The sequence below is a fragment of the Megalobrama amblycephala genome, linkage group LG19 (assembly GCF_018812025.1).
Source record: "Megalobrama amblycephala isolate DHTTF-2021 linkage group LG19, ASM1881202v1, whole genome shotgun sequence".
Taxonomy (NCBI): domain Eukaryota; kingdom Metazoa; phylum Chordata; class Actinopteri; order Cypriniformes; family Xenocyprididae; genus Megalobrama; species Megalobrama amblycephala.
The window spans coordinates 33,309,786-33,325,989 of record NC_063062.1 but is presented as its reverse complement, the minus strand read 5'-3'; the positions used below and the strand labels follow the sequence as shown (position 1 = coordinate 33,325,989).

The 16,204-nt window shown below is 43.8% G+C and overlaps 1 protein-coding gene across 1 annotated transcript in view; it reads right to left on the bottom strand.

Moving 5' to 3' along the window:
* LOC125254272 (H-2 class II histocompatibility antigen, A-Q alpha chain-like) overlaps positions 1-939 on the bottom strand; it is a 48,016-nt gene extending 47,077 nt beyond the window's left edge. The window contains exon 1 of the mRNA XM_048168824.1: positions 805-939. Within this exon, the coding sequence (XP_048024781.1) occupies positions 805-862 (58 nt within the window). The 5' untranslated portion in view covers positions 863-939. The remainder of the gene's footprint in view (positions 1-804) is intronic.
* Positions 940-16,204: the final 15,265 nt, after the last annotated feature.

Genomic DNA, 16,204 nt, shown 5'->3' with positions numbered 1-16,204 from the left:
TAATTGTTACTGTATTTACTAATCTTTGTTAACTAATGAACCTTATTGTAAAGTGTTAACAGTATTTTAAATGCCTTGGATCAGAAATAAATCGTGAGGAAAATATAATGTGTCATTAATGTGTCATTTTTTTTGTTTTTTGTATGAAATCAAGAAAATTGTAGCACTTTATTTTACAGTCCTGTTCCTCATGTGTATGTACTTATTATAGTAATTACAATTACTGGGTAATAACTAGGTGCTACCCCTAAACCTAACCTTAACCCATGTAGTTACCTTATAATACCCAGTGCTCTCTTAGATAAGTACACTATAAATACATGTAAGTGGACATACTGTAAAATAAAGTGCAACCAAGAAAATTGTACAATAATTATGATGTGTTCAGATGACTGTATTAATTGTTTAAAGAGCACAGACTACCACAGTGTAGTTTATTCTACTCTCAAAACTGACAAAACATTGTGGCATTGACTTCACTAACTACAGCTTCTCATTACCTGTGTTAAATGATGACACTATACGTTGTAGTAGAGTAACATTTATTATCTAGAACCTCCAAATGTGATTTAAAACATTAATCTAATGTTCTCTTGTTTTTTATACCAAGAGATTTGAAAATTACCTGTTACTTACTTGTGAAAAATAGTATCAAAATGATTAAAAATGCATTTGACCGATTGACATAATCATCTTGTTTTCAAACAATGAATGACTAATGGTGACACGCATGATCAGTTTTAAGTTTTGTCATTTTATCACTTATGAAAGTACCCAAGTGATTAAAAAAAGTCTTTAACTTACATTCAGCATCAGTTGAGAGAACAACAGTAAGGGTGAGAATGGTTATGAACAGCTCCATCTTGATAAATGAGACTCAAACAAACATCAGAGAAATATTTAACAGAGGAGAAAAAAGCAGGCAATTCCTCTCTGTTAGAGCTTTTGCATCATCCACTCAGAGTTTGACACACACGGTGACATTGCTGTATCTAGGAAGAATAACATGTTTTCCTCTTTAACCTGACAGGCAGCTGGCAAACTTACCCAATAATATGATTCCTTGAATCTGTGAGTGCCAATACAAAACAGCAGTAACAAACTGTTTTTTAACTGAAAAAAAAAAAAAAAAGTCATTTGTTGTATGTTTACCATATGCCTGTGTGCTGTTCATGTTTTGTAATTTCAGTGCAAGACATAGTAAAGAACCTTGATGGAAAGCATGCTCAGAAGTTGGTGTTATCACTCAGATGTGTAACAGAGGCATTAATCAAACGCATGAGAGAGAAATAGGAGGGCTACAATGTCAAAATGATTGATGATGACCTCTTGACCTTACATGGGGTTGGATTTGCAGAATGATTAAATACAACATGACAGTTCAATATCAAATAGTTGTTATTTAAACGGTCTATAACCCGACTTATCTGTTGAATACGTGTGAGAAAAAATTGATAATTTATAATCAGTTAGAGCATAATATGGCAAAGAATAAGCATCTTCATAAGTACAGAGTTCGGCAGCCATTTAAAATCGTTTAAAACATTTTATCTTAAAAAAATTATTATAAAAACCCCAAAGAAACCAGGTGATTAGTCAATATACTGTTTTCAGTAGAAAAAAAAACACATATAATATATATATTACACAAATAAATCTCACAAATGATCAATGGTTTTGGTCAAGTGTGTATGTTTACATACAGGTGCTCTCACAGTGAAGAGCTAAACAGATGTGGTTCTCTTTGAAACACACATGGATCTCGGATGGCATCTAGTGGACAGAGATAAAACATTGCATCATGAGAAAAATGAAATTTAAATCAAACAAACAAAAAAGATTAAAAATGGTTAACAAATGACTATTAAAATCACAAATATAATAATAAAAAAAAACTATTTTAAGTTAAACATCTCGAGTGAAGAGATTTTTCACAAGTAAAGTAGATGGACATCATCTGTTTCATATAATGTCATATATTCATTAAAGGGGTGGTTCATTGTGATTTCACTTTTTTAACTTTAGTTAGTGTGTAATGTTGCTGCTTGAGCATAAACAGTATCTGCAAAGTTACAGCGCTGAAAGTTCAATGCAAAGTCATGTATGTACTCAGTCATGTATTCGGCTACAGTAAAGCTTTAATCAGGATAAAACTGTATATTGAAAGCTAACAAACAGCAGTGACAACATCTAAACACTTTGACACAAATACAAAATGAAAAAGATGACAGTGCATATGACAGTGGAAACAGAGGTGTAGAATAAAGGTAAATTATATTACAAAATACTTTTTTTTTTTTTAAACGAAGCATTAAGACATGTTAAACTGTGCACCAAAAACACAATCAAGCCTAGAAAAAAAACACTGAACCACCACATTAAAATGTGTGATTTTACCTATTGGTTTACATCTGGGTTTCCCAAACTGGAATTGCAAGGGGTTTGTAAGTTTATGACAAGCAATTAATTAAATTATAATGAAATCATTAAAAATTAAACAAATATAATTTTCAAAAAAAAAAAAAAAAAAAAAAAACATGCTACCAAAAAATATAATTTTATTTCTTTAATCTGCATTTCATGTGACCATTCAGTTACAGAACTGAACCTGTCTGCTCAATTCAGTGTTGTCATGATCATGAGTTGGAGTGCCAAGTTTAGCCACCAGAGGGCACTCCAACAAGGACTTTTGTCACCTGTCTACTACATTACCCATAAGACACTTCCCTGGACTCATTATCTCATTGTCATTGCACCCAGCTGTTTTGCGTTTCATCATTAGTGTCTGTCTATTTATACTCAGTTGTTTCTGTCCTTGGTTGTGGTTTGTTGTATTGTCTTGCACATTTTGTATCGCTGGTTTTTTCATTTTTGTGGACTGTTTATCTGGATTTTGACCCCTGCCTGTTTCTTGGATGTATGACTGTGGATTGCCCAATAAAGGCTGCGATTGGATCTTACCATCTTGTTCTTGTGCACCCGTGACAAGTGTGGGCTGAACAAGAGTCACAGCACAGATCAGCAGCAGGAGTCAGATTTCACCTTGTTTCGCCCATTTCACCTCACCTTTGACTGATAAGATGATGGAGGAAGATTTGGTTTCAAAAAAGCACCTTAAGCGAGTTTGTCATATGTTTTGTTGTGTTTTTTCATTAAGAAGAATAATGAACCCATCATTAAAACGCGTTAAAGGACGTTCATAAACGTGCGTGGCGCAGAGCTGTTATAAATGCCCATGAGGCAGTGAGCATTTTACTTTCACTTTTAAATTAGCGATTTAAAGCAAAACTTGCGAAGCTCCCCCTACAAGTGTGTCGATCACTGTCAGTTCCTGGACTCCAATTCCCATAATCCTCCCTGCCATTTACATGCACACTCCACACCAATCATCATTTGCCACATACACCTGTAGCTTGTTATCTGAACTATAAAAGACTCCACCTCATGGCGAAGTCTTGTTTCACATTGTGAACATTTCTGAGCGTTTATACCTCTTCTGCCTGTCCGTTATCGATCCTGTCTGTTTACATTTACGATTCCCTGCTGCCTGCCTTTGGACTGTTTATTGTTATCTGGTCTGTGAATGATATCTGCCCGCCCTGATCTACTGCCTGTATCCTGACCACGACTCTGCCTGTCCCTTGCTGTTCCTGTTTGTCCCCGTTTGACCCTGCCTGTATGACCACTCTGTTTTAATAAAAGCTTTGCATATGGATCCCTGCCTGAGTCCAGCTTTGTTACAGAAGACTTCGCCAAAACAATGATCCAGCAGCTTTTCTGGTGAACACTGGTCTGGTAGGAACATTGCTTTATAAGGGCTCAAGCAGGGCTCACGATCGCTGGAGGATTATGTTGAAGAGTATTTGGACATTGCATATTGTTCAGACCTGCTGGACTGTGCACTGATTGACTGTTTTTGTGATGGCGTTAACCAACCTCTTCGGAACAAACTTAGACAGGAGGGACCACGTTCATCACTTAGTAGCTTTCTGGATTATGATTTATTGACTGTTGGCTCTCTGTTTACTGTGGGTGTCGCGGAGGAATGCGACACCTCATCTGGCCGTGTAATGGCTGCCGCGCCAGATGACACTCACAAAATGGCGGCCACCATAATAACAACACCAAGTCAAGTCAGCACTGATTAACCGGAACCAAGTCAAGTCACAGTTGATCTCCATGAGCCAAATCACGTCTCAGCTGATCTTCCAGAGCAACGTTAAGTCTCCGCTGATCTTCTAGAGTCACGTCACGTCTATGGATCTGTCCGAGAGCGGAGAGGGTTGCTGTCCAGTGTGGATGATCCACCATTAACGCCAGTACAGGCAGCTGGCATCCCGAAACCCTCGCTGGCCGCTTCGCACTCAAGCCCGCCGGTCGCCTTGCACTCAAGCCCGCCGGTCGCCTCGCACTCTTCGCACTTTCATGTGGAGAACTCTCCTCATAGTAATGCATAATGATGCATTTAAAAGTTAATGGCAATTCAGATATTTATAAAAGTCCACATTGGTATTTGCCGATGAAATATAACACGGATAACATTAAATAAATATTTTCTATCAGGTTGATCTGATTATTAGTCACTCAAACCTCTCAGCGTCGGTCGCGCGCATCCGCCATGTTTTGTAGTTTTTTAACACTTTTCAATCGTGTTTGTAGTTCTGAATTGAATCCTCGTCCAACGCGCAATGGGTTGTGGGCAATATTAGCCTTTATAGTGTGCACGGATCCACACTTCGAAAATCTACCGGAAATAGTAGACCATCCGGGGACTTTTGGCATACTCTGTCAACATACTATTCTTTGGGACACACTTATCACACTTATCTCACATACTATTTAGGATGGATAGTATGGACATTGGGATGCAGGGAATGCGTAGCATTATAACAACTTTCAACACACAGATGTGTCTAATATGATAACAGCGCTGCTTTACTCCATGTGCACATGACCGGAAGAAGCGGAAGACGACACCTCCCATGCCAAGCCATAGTTTTGAATGAGTGACCTCTAGTGGCGAAAATTTACATATTGTGGGTTTAACAGATCAAATATTCACATATCCCTGTGATCTCCTAGATGAAAATTTAGTTTTAAAGTAACCAACAGTTCAATGTTTGCGAATGACTCATAATTGTATTCTAATTTAATTACTTGGTGTTTGGTACTTTCCATCAGCAACACTGACTCAATGATAAACAAGTCATTCATAAGAAGACAACTGATGGCTCCTGTATTAATAGCAACTAGTTTTTAACAAATTAAAGGATTAGTCCACTTTTAAATACACTTTTCCTGATAATTTACTCACCCCCATGTCATCCAAGATGTTCATGTCTTTCTTTCGTCAGTCGAAAAGAAATGAAGGTTTTTGAGGAAAACATTCCAGGATTTTTCTCAATGCAGTGGATTTCAATGGCTACCAAAAGGTTGAAGGTCCAAAATATCAGTTTCAGTGCAGCTTCAAAGGGCTTTAAACGATACCAGACGAGGAATAAGGGTCTTATCTCAAGAAATGATCGGTCATTTATGGAAAAAATACAACCGTTTATGCTTTATAAACAAAATATCGCCTTGAACATACTTTCCATTTCCGCATTCTTCATAACGCTTAGGCTGAATGTTCTATGCCTTCCCTATTCTACTTACGGAACGAATGCGGCGCCAGTTTCGTTTTTTAGCCTAGGTTCCCAAAACAAAAGCAATTTTATGATGTCATCATGTAGACTTCTTACAAAGTATTTTACTGTATTTTAAAAATACAAAACACTAAAGTATTTTGATACAAAATATAAAGCTATTTTCATCAACCCTATCAAATACAAATTACAAAATACTATTTTGTATTTCAAATACGTATTTAAAATACATGTATCATAAATACATGTATCATACCCTGTTTGTGAGTATCCTCGTAAACAGTCATTTAAATGCACGTTACTGTATAATGGACCCAGGCAGCTCTTAAAGTGTCAGCTGTCTAATTTTCCTGCTGTTTGTCAATCATATTAATCAAACAACAAAAGGGAAAAGTCTCTCACCGCTCCTGACAATTACACTTTGGTAATTGTGATATAAATATATGTTAAATTTACACAATTACGATTATGCCGTGTTTTTTTTATACATTTGAATTTATAAAGCATTTATATTATTTATTTGTTCTGTCGTTTTTTTGTCCTATTGCTTGTAATTAGCTTCTTATTCTTATTTCATCACTAACTGTTTATTTGTCTTCAGTGAGTTTGAGTTTTAAAGATTTAGGCTAGTAGTTTTTTGTGATATTGACATTGGTGACCAGAATTATGAAATTTCTATGGCATTATTAAATGTTATGGTAACCTTTCAATATTTCAATAATATGTCAAGCTTGGAACTGTTAATTAGCCTGACATGGCTGACTTTTTATTATTTAAAGTTGTTAATGTTATTTTCACCAAATCTAACGCTTGCTAGCAGTGTAATTATTATTTCAAACACACCTTGTATAACACTACTCTGTTCAGATCAACCATGACATTTGGGAATACCTTCAAGAACACTTTGAAATCTAAAACAAAAAAAATGGTGATACTGAGAACAACATCTATAGGCACACTGCAATAAATAGGCCCAGCCCTTGAGTCGTTTTGAATGTTTTGTGTTAAATAAGTTTATGGATACATGTTTTATTCACTGAAGTTTTTCTGAATTGTTTTATTCTCTATCACAATCCATTGTGCAGACAATTTTTTTGTTATGGAGTGAGAAACAATGATGGTTGTTTTAATTATATATTTTTTAAATAGTTTTTAATTGTTAAACCTTTTATGCAATATGAAGTCTGTGGTGTTACTTCAAAATGTATCTGAAATTTCTTACCTTCAGAGCCATTTAATCTTATAATTTAATGTTTTTAGACTGTAAAGTGGTTTTAATCTTTTAAAATAAAGACTATAAAGGTAGCACAGACCATTTCTCCTGCCTTTTATGATGCATATCCACATTTTAAAAAAGTAAACAATTCTTCTTTGGCAAAAAATAGGGGCCGAGTTGAACAATTAAACATTTCTTTAAAAAAATGAAATTTAAATGATCAATGAAACATTGTTAATGGAGATATATAAAATATGAAGACCTCTATGCAAGTGAAAGTTCTCCAGGAGAGGTGCAAGAACAAATATCAGTCAGGTAAGCCACAATTGAATAAATAGTGAAATGAAGAAAATAAAATCAAGATATACCAGCAATTACTAGCCACATGCACTGTAACATGTGGAATCAAAAGATGTGTATGATCAGCACATGGTGTCTTACAGAGAATCCACGTCTCATGCCATGAGGGATGTTATAATCCCATACATATGTTTCGATATGATAGAGAACGTCTCGGTTACGTATGTAACCCTCGTTCCCTGAAGGAGGGAACGGAGACGTACGTCAGTAGTGACCGACGAATTGGGATATCGCTAGAGAGCCCTATCAGCTTCGAGTGAACTAAAACAAGCCAATGGAATTGGCGTGCGATATTTGCATAATGCGCACCGCCTCCGACAGGTGTATATAAATAGGAAGCAGATGCAATCGCACTCTGTTTTTCGCTGAGGAGACAACTGGTGTCCGCACAACAGCGAGGGTACAGAAACTGTGGCGACGGGACGTACGTCTCCGTTCCCTCCTTCAGGGAACGAGGGTTACGTACGTAACCGAGACGTTCCCTTTCAGTCGGTCACGTTCGACGTACGTCAGTAGTGACCGACGAATTGGGATCCCAAATAAAGCGCCACAGTTACGAAACCCCTTCCAGTGCCCAGTGCAAGCTCTAGCCACCCGTCGCACCAATTGGGAAGATGAAGGGGGCGAGCTTACGCCAAGAGAGTCTACTGCTGTTCCGACATACCCACTAAGTAAACTAGACTACACTGGAGAAGCTAACCCGTAGGGGACGCTGCGGAGGCCACTACCTACCCAATGGGGGAGGAGTTTACGTGGAGAATACACATATGGACTGGCCCGGGGGGCAGTATGCATATGGAGTCCCTGGGATGGCTCCACCTGGGTAGGGGGAGACTCATCTGACAGGTGACAGCAGAGCTGGCTCTGCTAAGGGAAAGACACGGACTCGGCCCGTAGGGAGTTTTAAACCGTGGATGAATACACATATGGGACCGCTCACATAGAGGAGTCACGACATATGGGCCCCAGCCAACAGACAGCGTCAGCGACGGATGTAGGCCTGGCATCAGACACTCCGCAATGTCCGAGCCGAAGGGGGAGGCGGAGGAACTCGACAGGGTTCGCCAAGCGGGGAACACGACTGGAGTAAAAAGTATGCACGTATCCGGCCAAGGGGCGGGAATGGCATTGCAAGCCGACACTTAGAGCGGGTACAACACGTCTACCGACTAGTGGATGTGAGTACACGTGAAGATACCGGCTCTACACGTAGGCTATAAAACCTGGCGAACGTGTTAGGTGTCGCCCAGCCCGCAGCTCTACAGATATCTGTCAGCGAGGCGCCATGAGCCAGCGCCCAGGAAGAGGCCACCCCTCTGGTGGAGTGGGCTCTCAACCCGAGCGGGCAAGGCACGCCCTGGGATTCATACGCCAAGGCGATGGCATCCACTATCCAGTAAGCCATCCTCTGCTTGGAGACAGCCTTTCCCTTCTGCTGGCCTCCGTAACAGACAAAGAGCTGATCTGAGGTCCTGAAGCTTCGCGTTCTGTCCACGTACACACGCAGAGCGCGGACGGGACAGAGCAAAGCTAGGGCTGGGTCTGCCTCCTCCGAGGGCAGCGCTTGCAGGTTCACTACCTGATCTCTGAAGGGAGTGGTAGGAACCTTGGGCACGTATCCAGGCCGGGGTCTCAGGATGACGTGAGAATCACCGGGCCCGAACTCTAGGCACGCTTCGTCGACCGAAAACGCATGCAGGTCCCCTACCCTCTTAAGGGAAGCCAATGCGACCAGAAGGACAGTTTTCAGAGACATTACGAAGGTTCCACTTCAGCGCGTAGAGGCTCCTAGTGGAAGGAGCTCTAGCGGAAGTGATGGTGTCTACGACCGCTTGCGGGAGATCACTCAGAACCTCCGCATCCCGTCCAGGGACCACACGTGGAGGTTCCACAGATCGGGACGCGGGTGCCACAGGGTGCCCCGTCTCTGAATCAGGAGGTCCTTCCTCAGAGGAATCGGCCAGGGAGGGGCTGTCGCGAGGAGGATGAGGTCCGAGAACCAGGTCCGAGTGGGCCAGTACGGAGCCACTAACAAGACCTGCTCCCCGTCCTCCCTGACCTTGCACAGGAGTTGTGCGAGAAGGCTCACTGGGGGAAACGCATATTTGCGTAGACCCTGGGGCCAGCGGTGTGCCAGGGCATCCGTGCCGAGCGTGCCGCCGGTCAGGGAATAGAACCACTGGCAGTGGGCAGTTTCTGGGGAGGCAAACAGGTCTACCTGGGCCTCGCCGAAATGCTGCCAAATCAGCTGAACCGCCGGGGGTGGAGCCGCCACTCGCCCGCAAGTGGAGGCTGCCGTGACAGCTCGTCGGCTGCACGGTTGAGCACACCTGGGACATGAGTGGCCCGAAGGGACCTCAGATGCTTCTGACTCCACAACAAGAGATGGCGGGCGAGTTGCGACATGCGACGGGAGCGTAGACCACCTTGATGGTTGATGTACGCAACGGCCGCAGTGCTGTCCGAGCGGACCAGTACGTGCTTGTCTGACAGCAGCTCCTTGAAGCGGCCCAGTGCAAGACGTACTGCTAGCAACTCCAGGCAATTGATATGCCAATGCAGCTGAGGCCCCGTCCAAAGACCCGACACTGCATGCCCGTTGTACGTGGCCCCCCATCCCATGGCAGAGGCGTCTGTGGAGACCACAGCATGCCTGGACACTTGTTCGAGGGGTACTCCGGCCCGCAGGAACGAAGGATCCGACCACCGGATGAGGGTGCGACGGCAGCTCGGTGTCACGGGGACACGGAGCGTGCCGCGCTGCCACGCCCATCTCGGGACCCGGCCGCGGAGCCAGTGTTGAAGCGGCCTCATATGGAGCAATCCGAGCGGCGTTAGCGCGGCTGCAGATGCCATATGCCCCAGGAGCCTCTGAAATACTTTCAGTGGGGCCGCTGTCCTGCGCTTGAGCGTGCTCAGGCAGGTCAACACCGACTGGATGCGTTCCTCGGTGAGGCGCGCAGTCCGGGCGACCGAGTCTAGCTCGAGACCGAGACAAGAGATCCTCTTGTCCCAGTTGACCCGAAGCCCCAACCGGCTGAGGTGAGCTAAAACCATATCCCTGTGTTCGCACAACTGCGCTCGCGAGCTGGCCAGGATCAACCAGTCGTCGAGGTAGTTGAGAATACGAACGCCTTGTTCCTTGAGGGGAACAATGGCCACCTCCGCATCCTTAGAAAGGGTCTGTGGCGAGGCAGAATCGAGACATGAAAGTACGCGTCCTTCAGGTCGATCGCTGCAAACCAATCCCGGGGACGGATGCATTCGAAAACGCGCTTCTGCGCATCTTGAACGGCAACTTGTAAAGGTACCGGTTCAAGACGCACAGATCCAGGATTGGCCATAGCCCACCGCCCTTTTTGGTACAATGAAGTAGGGGGCTGTAAAACCCCGACTTCATATCGGCTGGAGGGACCGGCTCGATTGCATCCTTCGCCAGGAGGACAGCAATCTCCGCCCGGAGAACAAGTGCGTTGTCCAGTGACACCTGAGTGTAGTGGACACCCCTGAAAACCGGGGGACGCCGGGCGAACTGAATCGCATAGCCGAGTCTGATGGTACGAATGAGCCAGCTGGACAGGCTGGGGAGCGCTATCCACGCTTCCAGACACCGAGCCAGCGGGACCAAAGGCACCACAGACGCACCGGGGGTGGGGCAGCGAGGCAGAGTACGGGGACCCGACTCGGACGGCATGGGAGCGGCCCGGAGTGTGGTCAGACTCTGCGAGGCAGCAGTGCGTATGGGAGACGGCGCACGGGGCGCGGCCTGCACCATCACACTGCCACCTGCTGGCGATGTGAGGGGGGGGCTGCGCGTGACAAGGCAGGGCCTCGCACGCTGACAGCCGCAAGCAGAGTACGGGGACCTGACTCGGACGGCATGGGAGCGGCCCGGAGTGTGGTCAGACTCTGCGAGGTAGCAGTGTGAATGGGAGACGACACATGGGGTGCGGCCTGAACCACCACACTGGAACCTGCTGGTGAAGTGAGAGAGGGCTGAGAGTGGCAAGGGGGGGCCTTGCACACTACCAGCCACACCCTCTTGGGACCTGGAGGATCAGATAACAGTTCTATTCGTGGGTACCGCTGGACTCCGGAGAGCCAGCGGCGGAACAGACCAGAAATCTCCACCCGACCCTCCTCCGGGGAAAGAACTGTTTACTTCAGCTGCAGGTCACCATATCCCCAGGACCGCCTCCTGCTAACCAACTGGGTTGGCTGCGGGGAGAGCGGGCTGGGTTTTAGGCCAGCTTGTGAGATAAGCACATCGAGAAAGTGTACTTGACGATGACACATCCCAGCAAGACCAGCCAGGGGTGTTTCCGGACCACCATGGTGGACATTGTCTGGCCAGAGGCCTGCGCTATGACCTGTATCATGCGTAGCTCAACCCTGACTCAGAACTACCCACATGCAATGAGTGCTTTGGCCTACCACGGACTGCCGGGGGCCAAGACCCATGCAGGGCAGAGGTGGTGTGCCCGTAGCACTGCGACCCCACCCTAAAGGGTAGTGAGAGAGAAAAAACTTGTAATGCAGATTATGGCCCCCTTGGCGTTCCATATTTAACACCAAAGAGGCTACAAAACTGCCAAGTTTTTCCATGCACATCCGGGCACAGGGGGCGGGGCAAGGCGAGTGCGCGTCACACAACGCCCCCAGGGGCCCGGGAAAGCATGGTTGTCAAGTCTGAATCTGATTCAGCATGAGCACATCACGACTGTGGGACGCTCAGCATCATCTTCATTTTCAGAGCCCAACAATACTCTCTCCAATGTAGCAGTCGACATCTGATCCTCTGCTGGAGCTCCGACTAAGACGCTAGGTCCCTCATGAGAAGGACCAGCAATCCATGCAGAAGCTACCAGCCATGTTGGACAGTGAACGTGGCCGTCCAACTGGACGACACACGGCGCACTGGGCGCCGACGTGGCCATGTTTTATTAAACATGAACCACCCACGGACATAGTCACAACATGTTTGCGATGCACTAGAGGAGTGGGGGGCCCACGGAGAATGGCTCGGCGGGTATAGCCCCACTGTGATCCTCTGGTCACCCAGGCTTATTAACCAAAGTAGTATTTTTCTTATTCAGAAAAATAAACTAGATCGGGGAATAAGTGAGGGGACTCCACCTCATTAAAGGCGCTCAAGTCTCGACTGTGCATCTAGAGCGCCAGACGACGCGCAGGGTTTCCATGGCAACGCGCGCTGTCAGCCGGCAGCTCGACGGCACACGGCGCGCTGAACGCTCAAGCCCTTACGAGAAAGGCGAGACAAACAACGCGCCGACGTGGGCATATTCTCATAAGAGAATATGAACCACCCACAAACGCAGTCTCAGCACGCTAAGCAGACATGAGAGAAAGTGATTGTGGCCGTCAGTGAGGATAGGAAACGACCGCCTCCAGAAACGCACAGACAGAATGACGTCTTGAAAAAGACGCAGTGTCTGTCTGTGAAGCTCTTTTAGAAGGGGAAGAGTCAGCTCTCTCGTGCTGAAGCACACAGGGAGTGACGCAATGTGTTCAGGTACACCACTCCCCGAACACACCGGGAGGAACCAGCCCAAATCGCAACAGACAACTGCGTTTTATATGGGAATTCAGTTGCTGTTAAAACAGCAGTTGAGAGCTTAAGCTCAGGCTCCCCGGGAAGCTCGCGACCTCGCTGTTGTGCCTTAACGCCAACACAAACAGACGCTGAATCTCCAAGGCTGTTTAGTTTCACTCTTGTGAAGTCTGAAGCTGGACACCAACTGTTGGCTCCGAAGCGAAAGACAGAGTGCGATTGCATCTGCTTCCTATTTATATACACCTGTCGGAGGCGGTGCGCATTATGCAAATATCGCACGGCAATTCCATTGGCTTGTTTTAGTTCACTCGAAGCTGATAGGGCTCTCTAGCGATATCCCAATTCGTCGGTCACTACTGACGTACGTCGAACGTGACCGACTGAAAGGGAACAACTTTCTGAAATATTTTTGAAACTAAAGTAATCCAAAACATAACGCAGTGACCATAGGTTTACCTGAACAACAAATGTGGACACTAAAATCAAACATTAAAAAAAAGGAGATGGAGTCAGCAGCTGCAGTCTGCAGGGAAAGTCCCACAGAGAGTACAGAGCGCTCTACAACTTCAGCAGAAGCAAAGATGCCAAAGAGGTCATTAGAAAGTTTTTTCAAAGTAGGTGAGGTGACATCTTCAACTATACCTACTTTGTCATTTCATCAAACAGTAGAAGCAGAGCTGAGCAGCTACCTGTTGTCCCCTGTTCTGGATAGTGAGGAAAATCCATTGAAATTGTGGAGAAATGTATACTTTACCACTCAGCAAATTACTGAGTGATAAAACCTAGGGTTGGGCAGGTAGTGATAAAATCCTGTTGCACACTGGAAAAAAAATTGAATCTAAAAGTGTTGAATTTACTTAAATGATGCATGCACCATTTTTGCATCATACTTTTTAGGTAAACCCAACTTGGATCATTTTTATTTAAAATGAACAAGAAAACCTTTGTTATGTGTACTTAAAGGTGCCCTAGATTGCTTTTTCACAAGATGTAATATAAGTCTAAGGTGTCTCCTGAATGTGTCTGTGAAGTTTCAGCTCAAAATACCCCATAGATTTTTTTTTATTCATTTTTTTAACTGCCTATTTTGGGGCATCATTAACTACACACTGATTTTTGCAGTGCGCCGCCCCTTTAAATGGCACGCTCCCTCCTGCCCCACCAGCTCTTGACTATACATGTCAGGGTTCTGTCACTTCGGTCTAGTTTATTTCTTGGTTTTGTGACAGAGCTCTGACACTCCCGTTCTTGTCCTGTTTTTGTGTGAGCGTACGGTCTCGAGTGTTCTCGGGCCGTGCGCTCTCTTGTCTGCGTGTAGTTTCATGTTGGGAGCGTGGCGTTCGGATCCCGGCACCCATGTCTAGTTTGGTTTCGTTTTAGTGTCGGGATTCGGACACTCGCGCTCCCAGTCCTGTCTTTATTGTGATTGTCAAGTCTGTTTTCCCCCATGGGGTAGTTTTTGTTTTATTTTTATTGTTGAATAAAGCCTGCATTCCTGCATTATTGGGTACTCGCTCCTTTCACCACCACCAACCCTGACAATACAGTGCATAAACAAAGTTCACACAGCTAATATAACGCTCAAATGGATCTTTACAAGATGTTCGTCATGCATGCTGTATGCATGCTTCGAATTATGTGAGTAAAGTACATGTAAACATTAGCTGTGTCTCATTTCGAAGGTTGCGTCCTCTAGAGGTCGCATTCGGAGGTTGCACACGTCATCGAGGCTGTATCATTTCACAAAAGTAAGTAGGACTCTCTGAACGCGACCTTGGAATGCGTCCTTTTTTCACAGGAATGGACTACTTGCACTGAGCCTCGTGACGCACATCCGGTTTGAAATATTACGGCTCAGTTGTTTCCGGTTATATATATTTTTAATGCGCCGTTATCACATAGATAACTAAACCCCTCTTAAAACGAAAGTCCTCGGGATGATTTTAAATTCCAGACATATTCAGAGACAAGAGAAGAGATTCTGATGATTACCGTGTACAGACCTTTCCAAACTCAACGGAACTTTAAGTTTTAATCCAACATAAGCTGTGATTCTTTCACCACAGGGTGTCAGTGCTCTACTAGTGATTGCGAAGCTGCAGTGTGAGACGTGATAAATAAGATCAGAATGAACAGAATATTTTAGTCTCTATTCTGTGCCATTTTTTTCTGACAACTATTTATGTAATTCACACATTTATGCCAAAAATCCTAATATTCAAGGTAGTTGCGCTGTCATTGCGTTATTCTTTAAGATTAATTAATAACACCGTTAAAGCAGTTATCACACTCATTCAACTATTTCAAACACTGGAATAAAAGAGCAGTTTTAACTTTTTTTTTGTCTTGCCATCGTGATAATGCGTTGTCACCCATCGTTACTACACTTACCATAGTAAAACACTTCCTGTGTTTATCAGTCAAATTCATTTAAATGTAAATTTAACAGGTATGAAATATGATGACTAAGAGAAAAACACTGCTAATGAGAAGACGAGCACTTGACGGCGGAAGGTTAGTGGGGAAATATATTTATTTATTATTCTGAATGCGCATTTGGAAGGGAAATATATTAATAAACATTTCAGCAGGTTGAAGATAATTAATGTTAATGCAGAGAATATGATTAATTGTTTAAAAAACATTTCGCTGCCCTAAAATGCAGTAATAATCTGCGTTTTCACAAGAAGCTCTCTGTATATAAGTGCAATGAACGCTGACCGGAAACGCTCGAGCCGTAATAAGTAGAAAGCGGAAGTAGCTGTGCAAGTAGTCCATTCGGAGGATGCACAAGGTGTATCCTTTGCTGCTGCAGATAGCCCACAATTCTTTGCGTTGCTGTTAACAACCGTTATTTATTTGAAAAAAATGGCGGAGGTGGCGGCAAGCGAAGATGTGGTGTTTAAATGTAAGTAGTTTCAAGCTTGTCTTTTGTTTTTTTTTTTAAAGTTGTATTATCTCAGTTGGTAGTTATATGGTACACATGCTTACAAGTGTTTAGTGATTTGTAAACGTCTACAACAGTACTTTGCCACATGGCAAGAAATAGTTCATTTGTTTAATCCTCTGGTATTGTTCATATCGGGGTCACTTTCATATTCACTGTAGAAATGTACCCAAGACAATAATCTCACAATAATTTGATAATAAATTGATTTCTACTTTTAGTTTTATGAAATGAATGTTAATTGTATCTTGTTCAATGACATTTATTCTTTATGACTGGCAATATTCACATATTATGCACCTTTTAACTAAATCAAGTATAGAAATTAAATATAGTATTAATAAAATAAAACTATTTAAAAACTGTGTATACTATTATATAATTAATACATTATTTATTTAAGAGGAAAAGGCTAAAACGTTTAAAATACAAATGAATGGAGGGAGGAATTGGTGCCATCTGGT